General features: G+C 40.5%; 1 protein-coding gene across 2 annotated transcripts in view; it reads right to left on the bottom strand.

Moving 5' to 3' along the window:
• Positions 1–19,267, bottom strand: part of LOC308082248 (receptor-type tyrosine-protein phosphatase gamma-like) — a 164,200-nt gene that overhangs the window by 71,472 nt on the left and 73,461 nt on the right. For both annotated transcript variants that reach the window (XM_080423929.1, XM_080423930.1), the window contains exon 4: positions 11,407–11,555. In XM_080423929.1, the coding sequence (XP_080280055.1) occupies positions 11,407–11,555 (149 nt within the window). The remainder of the gene's footprint in view (positions 1–11,406; positions 11,556–19,267) is intronic.

Below are 19,267 nucleotides of genomic sequence, written 5' to 3'. Positions count from 1 at the left end.
AGATATACAAGCAGCACATACAAGAAATCTTAAAATGAGATGCAGATGCGTCCCCGGTCTTAATGGGTTAAGTGGCTCAAACACTTACTGTATCCAGGGCCTAAATGTTTTCTGTAATAAGTAGAACGTATTTCAGGGATGAATGTGACTCACACTGTATGGAGTGGAGAGATAATTAGATAGCAGATTGGAAAACAGCCTCTGTTTAGTAGAGACAAATAAGCCCTGGAGCTAAGCCTCCAAGGTCATGATGCTTCAGCCCTCAGAGAAGAACTAAACATACACACACAAGAATCACAAGGAACACGATCAGGCGTTGGATTCACAACATTCGCACATAATTACAGTTTTACGCGTTGCGTACAATGTGGCATTACATTATATGAAGTCAAACATGATCTAAATGGTCATTAGAGCATGATACTGTGATATGAAATCATTCACTCGATTCTTATCCCTTTGGGGCACATCATTTGTATACACACACACGTGTGCGTGAGTGTGGGGCGACGGTCGCGATTGAAATAATCTATTAATTATGTAAGCCTATCAATTATTAACCGACAACGTATATATATAGAATTTGACTCTTTTTGCACTTGCACAATGGGGATATTTTATATTGTTGCCCTGTTATCTGACTTTTTACTTTGTATTTTCTCTATTCTTACGTCTATACTTTGTAAATGCAAATCATAGGTCGTACAGAAAACTATTTCACCGGTTTGTTCTTCATGTACAAAAGGTGGTTTGGAAGTTACACATTCCACTGAAGACATTTGATCACGCATGAGCTGGGAGAAAGAAGGTTATACGTGTCGCCCGCAGAAAATAGCCAATCTACAAGCTCACAATGAGTCCTGGCTGCGACGCGTTGTGAGCTTGTAGATCTGCTTCAGTTGCCGTTCTCAAGTGTCAGACTGAATTCATTGAACAGGTTGAATATACAGTAAGGCCCATTTATACTCTACGTAACGTACTCGCACAGGTAAGCACATTTTGCGAACAGATAGTCAAAAGTCTCAAACAGATCTCAGGGTCGTGCGCCTTGAACAGATTGATGTTTTCCGTTCACATCCGCCTGATTCTGGTTTTATTCAATAATTATGTAACTGGTATTAGAGAAGCATCTTCATTACGCGTGAGTCGCCATAACGATCACGCACGGCTATGAATATTTATAGCTTCCATCGCAAGTGAATTGGAAATGATTAATCTCACTTTCCAGCCATTATATTTGATCATGGTACATATTCATATTCTACATGCTACGCGACGGGAAATGTGCCGTCTCTCTCCAACATGCCACAAGGCACGACGTTTTTGTGGTATTCTGTAACAAGTTTGCTTTGTGGCTGTGCAAGTGTGCATTAATATTAACATTTAACACCTCATTGAGATGCTGGTCAGACTGGGGGGGTTGACGAGTAGCCCACCATGGGTTTCAATAGGTTGTTAATGTCTTTTGTTTTGTACAGCAGTGAGAGATGGCAGCGAGGGATCAGACTGAGGGTGGCTGTTCTACAGATACATAATGGTCATGAGTATTATATATCAAATAAATCTAATTCATGTTTGTGGATTGTTGTCACAGACCATCAATGAATGGTCCGCGGACCACCAAAGGGTCAACGGACCCAGAGTTGGGGACCCCTGATTTATGGTACATTATTTCTGAGGCTCTGGAATGTCAATATTATCTCTTGAAGGGTTAGGGTTAGGGTTTCCTGTGTGAATATATGAATGTGTGCTGTTGGCAGTGAGAGGTATAAGCTGGCTGCATACTTCAAAAGAAGTCAGTTTTCTTTTGTCTTGTCAAAACCGAAGTTCTCTGCTGACAAAAATACTCGATGTGGCTCCGCTCTGAGGGGTGAACGTTAGACCCGGCGCACTGACTGTACACTGTACACAGCGCAGGAAACGGTTATTTTGCCACCTTGATCTCCAATGTTTATTTCCATCATCCACTGACGCATGTGCCCTGCCTCCCGGCTCAGATCCAAGACTTATTTTATATATATATATTGTTATTGTTGAATGAGATTTTCTACACAATTCAATACTGCATTGATGTGGTACCAATAGGAGCGATTACAGGCAAAATAACAATTATTTAATTAAGTAATGCAGATATTTAACAATAATGTAACTCTTGAGAGCGTACCAAAAAAACAAATGGACCCTTACGGGTCCATTTGGTTTCATTTTACGCCCTCAAGAGTTAAAGATCTATGAGGGTCCATTTGCTTACCAACGGTCCATTTAGCTGGGGACCACCTGGAACCCCCTCAAGGACCACTGGTGGTCCCCGGACCACTGGTTGAGAACCACTGAGCTAGTCTGAATATCTTGGAGGCGCACACACACACTGTCAATTAATTAATTTGCTGTTTTCTCCGCAACTACGTCATTTTGTTGGAATTACTGTATGCTGCTGCTGCAGCCTGTAGTGTGGAAGGCATTCTTTCTTCCATCAAAGTGGCACTTCCTGTCTCTGAGCCAATGTTTCAGGTCACTTCCTGTCTCTGAGCCAATGTCTCAGGTCAAGGGATGTTTCCCTGTGGTCTCACTTGCTGCGACTCAATCACTGCCAGAAGTCAAGCCAATTCTATCCCCCGCTCAATGTGCTAAACAGGACGGCTGGTAAAGGAAGAGGGGGGGTTGTCCATCCTTCAGTTTCTCCTCTGTTCATCATTTCAATGAGACACTTCAAATGAGGCCTGACAATTCACCGGGCTTCCTTTCCAAGCAAAATGTCAAAGCTATTTACTGAAGACTCCAGAGTACATTAGTCGCCAACACACAACCCACAAACAAACTAACAAATCACAGACATTATGCACACACACAGTCACCATGTTCTGTTTTTACCATGCGGCTCTGAGAGAGGATAGCGGTCTATAAGAGGGTCTGTGTGTTGTGTGCATTGTGTACAGTATGTGTTTGTCCGGAGATAATCTCAGGACAAACGCTGGACTGATCAGCACACAATGCAATTTTAAACAGTGGTGGAAAGTAACTAAGTACATTTACTCAAGCACTGTACAATTTTGAGGTACATTTACTTAACTGGAGTATTTCCCATTTTCAATACTTGTACTTCTACTCGAGTCCACTACATCTCAGAGGCAAATATTATACTTTTACTCCACTAAAATTATTTGAAAACTTTAGTTACTAGTTACTTTGTAAAACAAACATTAACCAGTTCAGACCTATAATATACTTTGGCTATTTGAACATAGCTGATCTACAAGCTCACAACGCGTTGCTTTGTGACGCGTTGTGAGCTTGTAGATCTGCTATTTAATTTTCAAAGGATTTTATACATTTGGAAACTTGTGCAATGGGACATTGTGCAATGAGTACTTTTACTTTTAGTACTTAAGTATATTTTAATATAAGAAGATATACTGTATGTTTTTTATACTAGAGGATATTTACTGTATGTCGCACCGCCTATCCGACCGATATGCCCATACATGGAGTCTGTTGATAGTCTAGCCAAGAATTGCAGGGGAAAACAAAAGTGGCGACGCTGACAGTCAAAGAGATGAACCAAGGAAGGGCACAGGCAAGTGAGAAACACAAGAATATTTAACTTGTAATATTATAATATAATATAGAAGTCGGATCGGCCAGAAACCGTGCCCAAATATAGAGTCATTAAGTCATAAATATGTCATAGATGGCCGAGGTCACAGCCATCACATGAAGCCATGCTGTTATTGCACCTATATTGGAATGTACTGTATGTACATATTGGAACAATAAACAAAACAAAAAAGTAATCAGTAAGCAAATTATGTTGCAATTCAAATCACTTCCTGTAATTAACTCGCAGGAATAAATGCTATAGGCCAGGCCAAAGACCCTCACATCCAAATCATATTTATGTTGTGTCTCATTTGCTTGTACTTACTGAAGGTCTACACCGCAGATTGTTTCACAAAATGAAATCCAATGGGAACGGCACTGCTATCAATACACACTAGTGAGCACTATGTTTTATGCATATCATCCGGTGTCCTCTAACACTTGGTTGAACACAAAACGATGTGCAAAAAAACTCTAATTATGCTGCTGTTCAGCACCAACATCCTGCCCTTAGGGACGGCTCCAAAGAACAAGGCTAGTATATAATACGGACACATGGCTGCATGTTTATAGATAGGGAAGAGAGGAGTGGTAAAGGTCTTGTTCATGTTAAGGCCACTGTGGACAGATGTACACCACCAGAGAAGAGAGGAGTGGTAGAAGTCTTGTTCATGTTAAGGCCCACTGTGGACAGATCTACACCACCAGAGAAGAGAGGAGTGGGTAAAAGTCTTGCTGTTCATGTTAACCCATAAACTCATTCAGTGCCACTGGCCAAAATTCATTGTAAAAAAGTGCCATTCAGTGCGAGAGCCAAAATTCATTGTAAAAAAAAAGTGCTTAGGAGCCGAGATACAGCTTTTTTCAGTAAGAAGCTAAACAAGAAGTGAATGGAGCAGAACATTTTCAAATCATCATATCTTGGGTTCTGAACATTCCCCCCCCCCCCCCCCCCAAAAAAAAAAGAAAAAAAAGATTTTTTTTTTACGTTTTAGACGTCCAGTGGCACAGGGCTTATTACAATACAATGGACGTTTTAGACATCCAGTGGCACTGAATGAGTTAAGGCCCGAGTCCGATTCTTACTTCTAAATCATAGCAGTTTTTTGAAAAAAAGAAAGAAAAAATAAATCACGATTTTTCAAAAATAGCAGATCTACAAGCTCGTAGCGCGGCATAGCCGAAGAAATCTAAAGTGACACAGATGCGTTCCAGGTGTTAATGGGTTAACCCATTCAATCCAGGAACACATACTGTGTCATTTTAGAGCTATAACAATTATTTTATACTTTGGGGCTATTCAAAAATAGCAGATATACAACGAGAATATTTGTGCAAATCTTTGAATATATATACATTTTTAACTCAAATCTTTGCTTCTACAAACAATTTTGAGATGGGGGGGGGGGGTCTGCGGACAAATACATAACATTTTGGGGGTCCTTGACATGAAAAAAGTTAGAGAACCACTGATATTATAGCAACATACGTTTTTTTTTCAAAAGAAGACATTTGTAGAATCCCCAGAAGTAAATTTGAGTAAAACAAATCGCTTTAAAAAATATTAATAATATATTCAAAGATTTGCACAAATGTACCGGATTTTTCAAAAGAATTACAGATCTACAAGCTCGTATTGCTTGTACATCTTGTGAAGTATTTAATCAAAGCTTGTAGATCTGCTACTTTCACTATTTCTTAAAAGCTTATTTTTTTTCTTTTCACATTTATGGAATGTTTCTAAATATATATATAAAATAATACTTTTTTTATGTAAGAAAAAGTGGATATTTACTCGCAACCCACCTAAATTGGTCCGTGACCCACAAATGGGTACCGACCCAGTATTTGGGAACCGCTGGGTTAACTAACTGCACAAAACACCACGGTATAGACAATGGCAAGCGCCTTTTGGAAAGGGAAGGAGAAATGCATACGGGCATTGAATGCCAATTGATTTTTATTCTCTCAGCCAATAAGTGGCTATACTGCATCTACATATATCAGTACATGAGTGTACACACACACACACACACACACACACACACACACACACACACACACACACACACACACACACACACACACACACACACACACACACACACACACACACACACACACACACACACACACACACACACGTCCTGATTTATCCTGATAATGTTCCAGACGTGATTGAAATGTTGCAGCAAAAAGTGGGAGCAAATAGCAGTGTGCAGACTTGATCGCTTTCACTGTCCCGAAAAACGCCTGTTTACAGTATGCAGATATACCGTTTTCAAAATTATTCACAAAGGAGAGGAAAGACAATAACGTTCCGAGGTACGCCCAGGACAGACCGACACAGGATTTGTGAATTAACAGAAAGAAGATAGATTAACACATTGAATGCCAGAGTTATTTCAGATTTTTTAGCTGTTTTATGCCAGAGATTTTTCATTGAGAAAAAAAAAGTACTCAGGAGCCGAGATACAGAATTTTTAAGTTTTAAGTTAACAAGGAAGTGGATGGGAGTCTAAATCTTCAAAAAATCATATCTCCTTGGTCTTTGGGTCAAAAAATGTAAAAAAAAAAAAACTCAATGTGTTAAGTTCTGTAAATAACAAGACAGGGTCAAATAATTGCATGTGGACTGGAGCTCTGACGTAATGTGTCTAGTCTATCAGTCACTCCATATCTGGGCAAGGTTTCAGCCAGATCCCACCACCACCACTGACTTCCATTATAAAATGTAAATTAAATATACACAAATTATAAAACATATGTGGAGGTACTGCCTAGGCCTACTGGCATCGTGTACTAGAAATGTGGCGCCGATTACTCCAGCAATTTGCTAGATTAACCCTATGCAGACAAACGGACCCACCAACAGACGTCTCACCCCCATCCTGACTGCTACAGACTGTATGTCGGGAGATCCATCAGGTGAAAGGTGTGGAAAAAGATGCTGAATGCAAGCTCTCTATACACCGCACAGACGGTCAGCTGTTATGGTGCTAAAATTAAAAAGTTGCTTAACAATTTGCTTCACAACAAACACATGAGCATGCCTGCATGCATAACTGTCCTACAGCATTGATACTGTGCAATCAGATGAATTGAAATAATTTGGGAAAAAAGACACAAACTTGACTTCTGCACAGCACGGGGCTTACACAGGGTAGACAAGGTTATAAGTTAACTAAACGCTATTTAGACCATTTAGTTTTGTGTATTTACCAGTCTAATTTAATGACAATGAATAGTTAAAACAACGGCAGCACCAGTGCACCACTGACTGCCGTCACGTCAGCAACATCTATTATCAATACTGTAGCTAGATTAATTGATTGGCACAGCAGTCAGTTCTGTTCAAGTAGGCTACTCTCACCACTATTTGGACACTTGGTGAGCTTCTGCTGTGCGCTCCTGTTGAAGAGCCCTCCAGAGTAAGTCTCACCTGTCTAGGCTGACTAGAATATACAGACAAGACATTGACATCTGACCTCTTCACACTTCTCTTCATTTTACCTGAAAAGCATCCCCCCCCCCCCCTTTGTCGTGCCTGATTTGCCTAGTGTGAAAAGAGGCCAATTCACACCCGGCACCATTTGACACATGGCAAATTTCCCCCTTTGTTCGTGACAAGGCTTGGACAATTCACTGATGTTTCACTGAAGTGCCAATGGCGGGGTCTCTGAAACTTTGGAGCGTCACATCTGTACCAGTATTTTAGTATTTACAGAAGCAGAAAGAGGGGGGAGGGGGGACAATAAAGTTCCATATGTTTACAGAACTAGGCACTCAGGCTGAACAAGGCTAGACAAGGCAACCAGAGCGCTTTACACCCCTCTCTGCCCCCCTTTCCGTCGCCCCACTGCTATCGATGTGCGTCAAGCGACTGAGTTGACTCAGTTGGCAAACAAAGCCTCACTACAACCAACGGCTGTGCCTGTGTACACACTGTCTACAAACTGCAACAGATTTTCAGCTACAGACGCTTATTGACAAATAGCAATGCCGGCGTTAAGACGGTGGGTTGAGTGCATTAGAAAGCCACATCATATGAGTGCATATCGGACAACATATGTTGATACCTATATATCTGTTATAGGTCAATATAACTTTTTTTTAAATTAAGTTTATCTTGTTCTCACAAGTTCCTAACTTGTGGGAATGAGAAATACTTATCCCCCCATAAAAACGTTTTTTCCTGCACCCTTAAAAAAAAAAACTGCGAAAAAATAAACCAACACAAAATAAAGCTACCCCAACAACTGTTTTACCTAGGTTCTACAACGTCCTCCTTGCTTAATTCCTTATATCCACCACCTTCAGCTTCCTTCATACTAATCTAATGTCACCCCTTAATGTTTTAACTAGGAGGAATGCAAGCATAACTTCAGTCACACAAACGATACCAGAATGGAAAGAGCTTGCATGTAAAGAATTATCCTAGCGTAATCCTTATGCTGAGGAAGGCTTGTAGCCAAAATGTTTCCATCATTTCTTTGCCATGTTGCCTGCTTTATAAATAAAATAAAAAGTACCTGAATGGACAGAACATGTGTGTTGGCTATCATTCTTTACATGATAGACCCCTTAATGTTTCTCATGGTCACTTTTCCTCCTTTCTCTCTCTGATCCATACATTTCCTACACACAAATAATAAGTAACATCCTTGTGGATGAAGCCCAATACTTTTGAATACTAAAAAAATATGTTTTGCAATACACTGTGTGTGTGTGTGTGTGTGTGTGTGTGTGTGTGTGTGTGTGTGTGTGTGTGTGTGTGTGTGTGTGTGTGTGTGTGTGTGTGTGTGTGTGTGTGTGTGTGTGTGTGTGTGTGTGTGTGTGTGTGTGTGTGTGCGTGCGTGCGTGCGTGCGTGCGTGCGTGCGTGCGTGCGTGCGTGCGTGCGTCCGTCTTCAGCTATCCTTGCATTCTACTATAGGTCAATACAGTTTTATATTTCGAGAATAAATAGCTGTCATTTCAACACATTTCATTCGGTCATGGTTCAAACTACCTCCATTCTTAAAGGATAAGGACTTGCATGGTTTGATGGACCTTAAAAATCCAGCAGGCTATGGTTGAGTTAAACTAATGTCAGATGTGTGAAGGTTACGCTGCTGTGTGTTCAAAACCTAGTGATATTCTGAAATGGTCACGATAAGAAATGACCTCAAGAGGCTTCATGAAATGCAAATACAACAATGTCCTGATACGGATGCTGCCTTCGTTGTAGATAGAGATGTCATAACATAGTTGTTTTTTTGTCAAGAATAAGGTCAAGAGTAATTTTAACATTAAAGTTGACATATACAAACCATCACATTTTTATTCCTAATTTTACTGCAGCCATACAGAGAAAAACGAAAGAAACAACACAGAGTCAGCGCGGTCACCCTGTCCAATCTTTAGCTATCTATAGTAAGTTACTGTGTGGAGTTTGTGAACAAAGCCACACAAGAATAATGTTATCGTAACAGGGGCAGCATTGGCTGAGAAGATAAGGGGAATTGGGAATTGAAATCTTCCCAGTTTGAGCCTCGGGCTCCTCCTGGCTTTGTGTCGATGGTGTCCTTGAGCAAGACACTGAACCCGTAACTTGCATGCCTGCCTCTGCCGCCAGTGTGTGAATGTTTGTGTGAATGGAACTGCTATAAAAAACAATGAATTGAAGGCAAGGGTTTGTAGTTAAATAGAATTTGTAAAAAATATATAATCATTGGTATAGAGTTTGTTCAGCTTTAGCACAGAGAAAATACATATTCAATTTCATCCTATCAGGAGAGAAAAATCATACAGGATGGGATGTGATGAAACAAAACAATCAGCAGACAAAATTGGAACTGGAACAACACATAAAATTGAAGCTGATGAATGGGTGATTTTCATTCTGATTGCATGAAAATTGGTGACCCAGGAAATAGTATTTTCTGTTTCCTAAAGAGCTGTTACTCTGCAAACACACTATAGTAATGATTACTGTCAGAATATGGAGCTTTAACACATTCCATGCCAGAGTTTAATCTCATAATGTACTCACCAGTGCCAGCGTTTTATTGTTGTTTTTTAGTTTTTTTCATGTCGCCACAGACCTCGCTAAATAAGTTAAAAGTGCGCGTTCATTTGGTTCTAAACACACAGCGGATCCGTGAGAAACGGCGAGCGAAAACAGTTTCCAAATCCGTGCCGCCATCTTGAAGCTACAGCCGATCAACGGTAAACAGTGATCAGCGAGGAGAAAAACAACAACCAGAGAAAATCGAGTTTTAAACAGGATCCCAGACAGGAAGCGGATACGATCGAAAAAACCGGAACCCGAATAATTCCGTTTCCGACCGGAAACCGGAAACGGAAATGGATCAAAAAAATTCGGAAAGTGCACCTGGGGCACTTAACATGGGAATCGGCGGTTCGCGTAGATCTACGCGACTGGCACGCTGCGGCTTTAAATAGGTTCGCGTAGATCTACGCGACTGGCATGCAATGTGTTAAAGGTAGGGTAAGTGATTTGCAATTATTCAAATAATTGCGAAATGGGTCTATGTTCTGATAGTGCTCGTTACTATAGAGTGTCCTGTCCATATAAGGAGTCTCCATGTCTCTCCAGCTCTTTATAAAACAGAAAATGCATTTTCGTTTCAGTTTCAGTTTCATTTCCAATTTTATCCAATCAGGATAGAGAACTCAATCAGGATATAGATTAAACAAGTGAAATTGGAAGTGATGACACTAAGGAATGAGCAGGAAAAATTGGAACTGGAACACTATAAAAATTAAGTTTAAAAATGGGTACTTTCTCCTGATTGGCTGAGATTTTGACACCTACCAGAAAATGTATTTTCTGTTTATTAAAGAGCTGGAGAGACGGGGAGACTCCTGTTACTGAAAAAACACTCTATAGCAATGATTACTATCAGAATATAGTGCTTTAACCTTTTAACAAAATTATTTTAGTTTTAACCCAAAAATATCACTTACCCTACCTTTAACTTTTTAACAAAAAACGTTATCAGACGCAGAAAACAGAAGCAGATGGATGACCCCGATGGGATTTAGCCGAAAGCAGAACGAAAAAGAGGAAGGATTGTTATAGTCTACATATTTCTCTTAGGTATCTCTACTTCAAAACATCATCCTTTTCCATGACAACTGAAACGTTATCCAGACTTGCGTCTAATAAATCATCGTCTATCTGAATTGTATTGAAAGTGCCACTAACGCTTATCCTCCTGTTGTTACTGTTCAAGAGCTTCATCCTTGCACACTTGTCATACAGGGTGTTTTACCTCTACAGGAAGAAAAACAAATTGAATCTGCTCACTAGAAAAAATATTTGTTTGCAGATTATTACAGCGTAATGCTTTGAGCCACAAGGCTCTTCCTCACACTGACTGCTACGTCTGAGGAAGAGCCTGGTGGCTCGAAACGTTACACTCTGATAAACATCTGCAAACGGGACTCGCACAACAAAAGCTTTTTTTTTGGTGTGTGAATTTTATGTATTATTATTTATCATTATTTATGATGAACTTTTTGATCCCGCACCCAGCCTCGTAGGCATGGGATGTGCGTGTCTTCTAGGGCGGGGGGGCGATATGACTTCAGATCATTATCACAATTATTTCAAACTTGTGCCTTAATGATTAATGAACGATTAATAAAAACAAGTAGCTCACAGCGCATCGCGAGCCACCAACTCTTTTTTTATATACAGTATATATATACCTCACTTCTTGATTTGAGCAACAGTTGGTTACTTGTTCAAAATGAGGGTTTCGATAATGAATACGTTAAATGTCTCCTGTACTTTCTCTTACCTCTACAGGAAACCTCCTGCCGCTGACACTGTGCTCTGAACCCGCTGAGCCGTTGCTCTGGCCCCAATGGAACTCCACCTTCTCCGCCTTGAAGCGTCCAGGCAGGCCTGCACCTCTCACAAAGTAGTCATCCTTCAGCAGGATGGCAACTGGTGGAAATGAAACAAAACCAGAAAGAATGAGTGATCATACCGCATGAAGGCAACAAAGGGAATATAGAATGATTAACCACTTCAACCCCAGTATCCATATTCTGAGGGGTGAGGGGGCATTGGCCAAACATAGCAGATCTACAAGCTCACAACATTCTGAGCTTATAGATCGAGGAGATTCGGTGTAGACGGAAAAAAAAGAGGTCCAAGTAAGTACAGAGGTAAATCCGGTCCAGTTTACTAAGTTAAAGGGATATTTCACTTTCAAAAAAACGTTTTGGTCATTTTATCGTCTACTCAGGCTTATGTGAGCCCCCCAGACCGTTTTTAAGTTGCTTGATTCAGTATCTAGATATTTGATATTCATTTTATCAGACACACCCCCTTCCTATACAAACCCATTATAACTTCAAACTCCATTTTTAACATGTTAGATTTATCAAAAACACCCGTCCTTGGTTCTGCTGACTCACCCTGCCCTCCTAATACGCGAGGGGGCCATGGTTTTTCCATCACTTCTTTCATTTATTTTATTTAAATTTTTATTGTATTTAATTTTTTTTCATTTCCCCCCAAAAAATATTAAAAATAAATGAAAAAAGTGATGGAAAAAACATGGCCCCCTCACGTATTAGGAGGGCAGGGTGAGTAGCCTGAACCAAGGACGGGTGTTTTTGATAAATCTAACATGTTAAAAATGGAGTTTGAAGTTATAATGGGTTTGTATAGGAAGGGGGCGTGTCTGATAAAATGAATATCAAATATCTAAATACTGAATCAAGCAACTTAAAAACGGTCTGCGGGGCTCACAAAGGCCTGTGTAGACGATAAAATGACCCAAAGTTGTTTTGAAAGTGAAATATCCCTTTAAGTGGGTTTAAGCGATTAAAGCTTCAAATTCACATCTACAAATGTCTACTCTTCTGATATACTGTACCAAGACATACGGTATGCAGGGAAAATATTTATTGACTTCATGTTTCATTTCTCCACTTTAAAAAAAATTGAAAAATGCTGCGGCTCCTGAACCAGCAACCAGTTTCTACAAACTCAAAATCCGGGAGCGTGTGGTTATGCAATGTCATTGACTAACCACCCAACCAGATCCTTACCCCGACCTTAAAGATACAATCCATAACGGTTATGTCCGTTGTATCTCTCTCTCTCCCGATGCAGAGACACCTCTTTTATTATTCAGGCAAAGGTACAGTATAATACTGCTGATTCAGCAAAAAACTGTATGTGTGTTATTTGTTTAATTTCCTAGGCAAAGATCTTCAGTGGTGCGGGGAGGGGGGATGGGGACTGCATGCGTGCTATTCGTTTTATTTCCTGGGCAAGATCTTCAATGCAGCAGGGGGTGGAGGGTGGGGTGGGTGAGAACATGCGTGTTCCTCATTTAATTCACGTGTGTGTTACTCATTACATTTCCTAGGCAATATCTCCAACAAGGTGTTATTAGTTTCACAATCGCCAATAACTCCTCCCCTATGCCTAGAAACGCCCCTGTACAGTCATATTATTATTGTCTCCGCCAGCCTGAAGGCGTGCCGCGTGGGACTATGTTTTCGCCACTGTCTGTTCGTCTGTGTGTGTGTGTGTGTGTCGCTCCATCTGTGAGCAGCTAATCTCCGGCAAAGTTGGACCGAATTCACTGAGATTTTGCATCGCTTTTAACATTTTAGATTTACTAACACACAGATATCAGGGCTCACTAGACTAGACTATCCACCTTCTCTCAAGAGCAAACGCAATTAATTTCAAGTACTGAGGTTACAAGGCAGGGTCAAGAACGTATGGGAACAGGCCTATATTCAGTAGAACCACTGCCTCAAATACATAGCAGTACGTTTCTCTTTGCTATTGCTATAGATGAGCATCTGAACCTGATGGCTTGAGAAGTTGAAGTAGATCCAATCTGACTGCTGCAATTGCTAAAGCACAGTGAGTCTTTCATGTTGAAACATTGCAGTCTTCTGAGCTTCATTTGAATGCATGGTTAACATACTAAATAGTTCATGGCAAACTTTCTTTAATCATTGAATGAGACGTCTCACAGAGGAGACCGTGCCTCTACAGTACCGTACATTTGCCTTGAACAGTTTCTAAATGTAATTTTTAAATGCCTGCTTTTAGAGATTTAATCAGCAGTTCTTCGGAATGCTTTAATTTCACTTGGCTTATGAAACACCATCAGGCCAAGAATCATCCCCCAGCTACACAGCCAGATCTACAGTACATCTATAAAAACAAAAGGAGATATGGCTCAATTTGCTTCGGTTTCAGGGTGAAAAAGAACACTCTGGATTTGACTGTGTGGTGAGCCGACTGCTACAGTGATGGACCTCTAAACCTTTACCACCTCTGCAGCTCACATCATTAGGCAGATTACATCAGGCACTCTGTTGGCTCATCCTCCCCTGTTAGAGGAGGATTAAAGCTACAATCCGGGGTCTTATTTTAATGAATACAAATGTTATTCTAACCATGTTTATATGCATGTATGTGTATGCAGACGTCCCACCATGGAGAATCTGATTTCAGGGATCATCCATCCCCCTGTCACGGAGCCCTCCTACCCCAATGTTGGCTATGGTCTACATACAGTACCGGTAATTTAATCAGTCGTGGAAAAAGTAGTCAAATGCTTTTATTTAAGTAAAAGTATCAATACTACAAGTAAAAGTCCGGAATTCTAAATTCTGTGAGCTTGTAGATCGGCTATTTTCAAATAGCCAAGGTATGAAATAGGGCTAAAGTGGTTAATGTATGTTTTATAATATAAGAATTTATATCTGCAAAGTAACTAGTAACTCAAGTTTTTAAATAATTGTAGTGGAGTAAAAGTACAATATTTGCCTCCGAGATGTAGTGGAGTAGAAGTGAAAGTATAGACAGACAGACAATTGGAAACGGACTGGACACTAGATGCGTTGCCATATTTAGTCCAGGCGTCGTTGCAATTACCTCCATAGGGAGAGGGAGACAACAGACATAAAATGTATGGATCACAGCTTTAACTAACCCACTATAGATCAGGAGGGCCACGTTTTAATCACAACACAAAGCAAACCAGGAGGACGAGCGTTGAGTATAAGCAAACACAGACTGTCAGTAAACACAGATGACAGTAAACACAGATGACATGGCGAGCAGCCTGCGCCAAGAGAACGGGTAGAATTCTAGAGACAATGGACAACATGCCATGGAACGCAGAAAGAACAAACACAGAGAACAATTATTGGACCAATCCAGGTAAAGATAAGACCTGGAGCGGGAGGAATGTGAGACAACATGCACTTTTACGTGAGGAGGAATTTGTGAGCAGTTGTCACGAGACAAGAAAGAATCCAAGTATTAAACAAGTGTTTCAGCACACAGGGAAAAGTCCTGAGATGTACTGTATAGAAGGAGATTTTCCAAGCACACAGCATCAACCCCAATGTGAGAAAATCACTACACTCAAGGCAACAATTCACCATCACATGCACACAATAGTAATTTGCACCCATACAGTAACAGAGGTTGTTAATAAAGGATTGCTGCTAGTGGTGTTGATGAGGTACTGTAATCCTATGTGGAAGACGGGGAGGGCCGGGCAGGCTGGCTCTGGCCCTGGAAGTTTCATTAGAAATGCTGTGCTGGAGAGGCAGGAATTAGAAACTAAGCCAAAAAGACCTTGAATCACAAGCCTGTGAAAGAAAGGAGAGTCTGGTGTGAGAGTAAACCCTTGATCAATGCAAAGTCTCTGGGGTGCTAAACTTCCAATTCCTCATGAATTTGCTTGAGGGTTGTTTGAAATTTGCCTGGGAAATGTTTGGTTTGGGGCGAACTGGCTGGGACGGCGGCCAACCGGCTTGAGCTCAAAGCAGGTCAGGACGCCAGGGAAAGCTGTGAAATCAATCTCCAGTAACTTTTTAAGATCTATGGCCCCATGTGCTCAATTAAAACATCAGGTTTAACATAGGCTTGACCAATACACTTTACTACAGCACTATTTCCAGTTGAGTAATTATATAGTTGAATCAGCATTAATCAAATGATTAAAGTTCCAACCAAGGACTTGGGATAAAAGTAGAATATTGTTTTAAACCGATGTGTCTTCTGTCCGGCATAATGCGGTGCAATGCCATTTAGCGCCGAGCACAAGGCGTATGGCATCGTCCCCCCGACGCGGTTGTTAGAATCCCACTTGCTCCCGCATCGTCTAAATACCAAATGATCTTGTGCCGATTGTGTGCGTGGGGGTGTGTTGGTCTTAAAATTAGGCGTGGTCTGGCGCGACCGCGCCGCAATGCTATTTTCCCCACAGACTTTCCGCTTCAAGTTAAGACCGGCACAGTGACAGAGCAGGTGATTACTTGTCGTTTAGAGAGAGCATTGTTTGGATTAGGCGCCGTGGGTTCACAATGCTCACACAATCAAAATCCATCCGATCTCAATCGAGGTGGCATTTCAAGCACGTTTATTCTTCATTAATCCTTCGGAAATGAAATAAAAACTTGCCATTGCTACGCGTGTTAAGACGAGCGTTGATGGAGAGAAACGGAGCGCATCAAGCTCACAATGCATCGCAGTTTCAATGCGTTGTGAGATTCTACTTGTAGATTGGATGTTTTTGGTGCAGCTCTATCAGCTGGCGCATATTTCAGCCCTATTTGCCCGCATTACAGTTCCTTATATACAGCTCGACTCTAAAGAGTCTTGCTGAGGCTGTCATCTGTCCACAAATTCCGACAATCTGAGCCCCAATGACTTCAATGATAAAAAGATATTTAACTCTCTGCCTGCCAAAAACGTTTATAAATTAAAATAAATATTTTTTTTTATATCAAAAACAAAATAAAAACAATTCAAAAATGATTCTTTATTTTTTTGTTTTTTCCGTTTTTCCGTTCTTCACAAAGAACCAGGAGATAACATTTTCCAAAAAGTTGCTGCTCCATTCAGTTCAATGTTAAAAAATAAACGGAGAAAAAAAAAAAAAGTCCTATGTTTTACCATGTAAACTGCTGGCAGAGGCTGCAAACTGTTTTAGAAAACCCCTGGCAGTTTAAGAACTCATTCAGTGCCATTGACGTCGCCGACGTCACGTTTTTCATAAGCCCAGAGTGCCAATGACGTCGCCGGCGTCATAAAAAAATAAAATTAAAATGAAAGAAATTTAAAAAAATATATATATATTCTTTTTTTGAAAAAAAAAGTTCAGAACCCAAGATATCATGATTTGAAGATTTGCTGCTCCATTCACTTCTTGTTTAACTTCTTACTGAAAAAGGACTTGTAAAGTTCCTATAAGCACTTTTTTTTTTACAATGTATTTTTGGCCTTGGCACAGGGGTGATAAAGCCAGAAATAAGTTTGTCACTGAATGAGTTAAGGCGATCTAATTGGCTCAATATCAATTTCACACTTCATAGAGCACAGTGATTGATTTCCCCTTTAAAATGTGGTCCTTGCTGTATAAATGCACGATAATCTACCTCATTATAAAGACTCAAATAAGTCAAGTATTAGCTAGAGTATGGACATTTAAGGCCCCGGGTAAAAGAGGATAGAGCTGAATCAGTCAGGCTTTGCACTATACAGTATGTTGTTGTGAAAGGATGATTAGGGTTCAAAAAGGACAAAAATTAACTCAACTGATAGTTGACCACAGGAAGTGCTAGATATTTAAAATATTTCAAAAGGTTATGAACCCATATAACTTTCTTTAGGTACTTCTTTGGGCTTTCTGCCTCCCTTATTAACCCATTCAGACCGGGGGAACGCATCTGTGTCATTTTTAGATTTATTTGGCTATTCAAAAATAGCAGATCTACAAGCTCATAGCGCCATGAACTTGTAGATCTGCTATTTTTGGAAAAATCGTGAAAATGTGTGCAAATCTTCTAACTCTGTTACAACTTCCGCGGGGGGTCCCTGTTACAACTTCTGAGGGGGGGGTCCCTGGAACAAAATATGTTGAGATGGGGGTCCGCGGCCAAAGTCATATAATTTTGGGGGTCCTTGACATGAAAAAGTTTGAGAACCACTGATTATAGCAACATATTTTCTTTTTTTTTCAAAAAAACTAGGATTTAGAGGACATTTGTAGAATCCCCCCGGCAGCAAAGATTTGAGTTAAAAATGCTTGCTTTAAAAAAAAATATATATTTTCAAAGATGTGCTCAAATTTTCACGATTATTAAAAAATGGCAGATCTACAAGCTCATAGCGCGGCACTCGGTGCCGCGCTATGAGCTTGTAGATCTGCTATTTTTGAATAGCCAAAGGAATCTTAGAATGACACAGACGCGTTCTCGGCCTTAATGGGTTAACAAGGAGAGAGAGAGAGAGTAGGGGATTGACATGCAGCAAATGGTCCAGCCTGCCGGTGAATCAAACCGGGGTCTCAGGCATCAGAGCTTATGTAGTACACGCCCTAACCACTCGGCTACCGGGCTCCCCCCTCCATATAAGATTTGAGTTATAGGTAAAATAGTAATAGCACTTCAATGCTGTCTTGCATTTGCAAACGCACATTGTATTCAACACAGATATAAGTTCTACGTACTGTAAATCTTGCTGCTTTTCTGGTTAAGAAAAGAGCTATGATTAATAAGTGCTCGATCAATGTTTCATCAACGTTTTCCAGGCCAAGGACCCCTTGGCTGAGAGAGAGAGATGAAGCAGGGACCCCCACTACAAGTACATACAGTATATTGTATAAAATTGTGTTGCAGAACTTCTTTCATAGACTTCATAGATAGCTTCATAGACTTGTTTGACAGCACTATCATTTGTTTGTTTGTTTGTTTACACATTATCTTAATAACGTGTATTTTCAGACATTTGAGGGACATTTTGCTAAGTATTGAGGGAACTTAATACCTCAATACTTTGAGGGTTTAAGACTTTTGGCTCCGCTCTTTCTTCCACTCTACACCAACCTCTTCCCAGAAAATACCTACAAAAGCTCAGTTTAATAACCTATTATATATATATATATATATATATATATATATATATATATATATCATCAATCACCTTATATATCCTGATGACCTGGTCCATACAGCAGCTATTCAAAGTATGCTCAAATTATGACAAGAAATTGGCCTTCCCAGCTTTTCACCTACTGTATGTGACAGTCGTCTATCTGTGTGCCAGGAAATCAAGTACCTTGGCCACATTTTTACTGAAAATCTCCATGATGATAGAGATATCTCTAGGCAGTGCCGCATACTTTATGCCCAGGCCACTATGCTGCTTCACAGGTTCAGTATGTGTTCAGGTCCTGTCAAGTGTGCACTTTTTTAAAGCATTCTGCACTCCCATCGTATACAGCTTTCTGGCGGTGCACATACAAGAAAGGTAGAATGCGGAGGCTTAAAGTGTCCTACAATGATGCCCTGAGGATACTACTTCAGGTCCCTAGATGGCATAGTGCCAGTCACTTGTTTGTAACATGTGGAATCCACTTGTGAGGCTCTCTTAAGACACTATGTATGGATTCTTGTCTCGCCTGGATGAGTCCCGGAACAGTATTATTGAAGATATAGTCAATCCTGGGAAGAGCTAGCCTGGTATCCAGCCTGCTTCGCTACGTTCGGCGGATTTTTTTTTCTCTCTTCGCTTATCAGTCTGGAAAGCCTCCTATCTCCAAGGGAGGCGGGACATGCCACAAGCTTCCAAACCTAACGTGGCTTCTGATTGGTCTGTGGTGC

Source organism: Gymnoscopelus braueri (genome assembly GCF_963280865.1).
Source record: "Gymnoscopelus braueri genome assembly, chromosome: 3".
Classification (NCBI taxonomy): domain Eukaryota; kingdom Metazoa; phylum Chordata; class Actinopteri; order Myctophiformes; family Myctophidae; genus Gymnoscopelus; species Gymnoscopelus braueri.
Note: the sequence above shows the minus strand (reverse complement) of the source record. Positions and strands in the feature narration are given on the sequence as shown.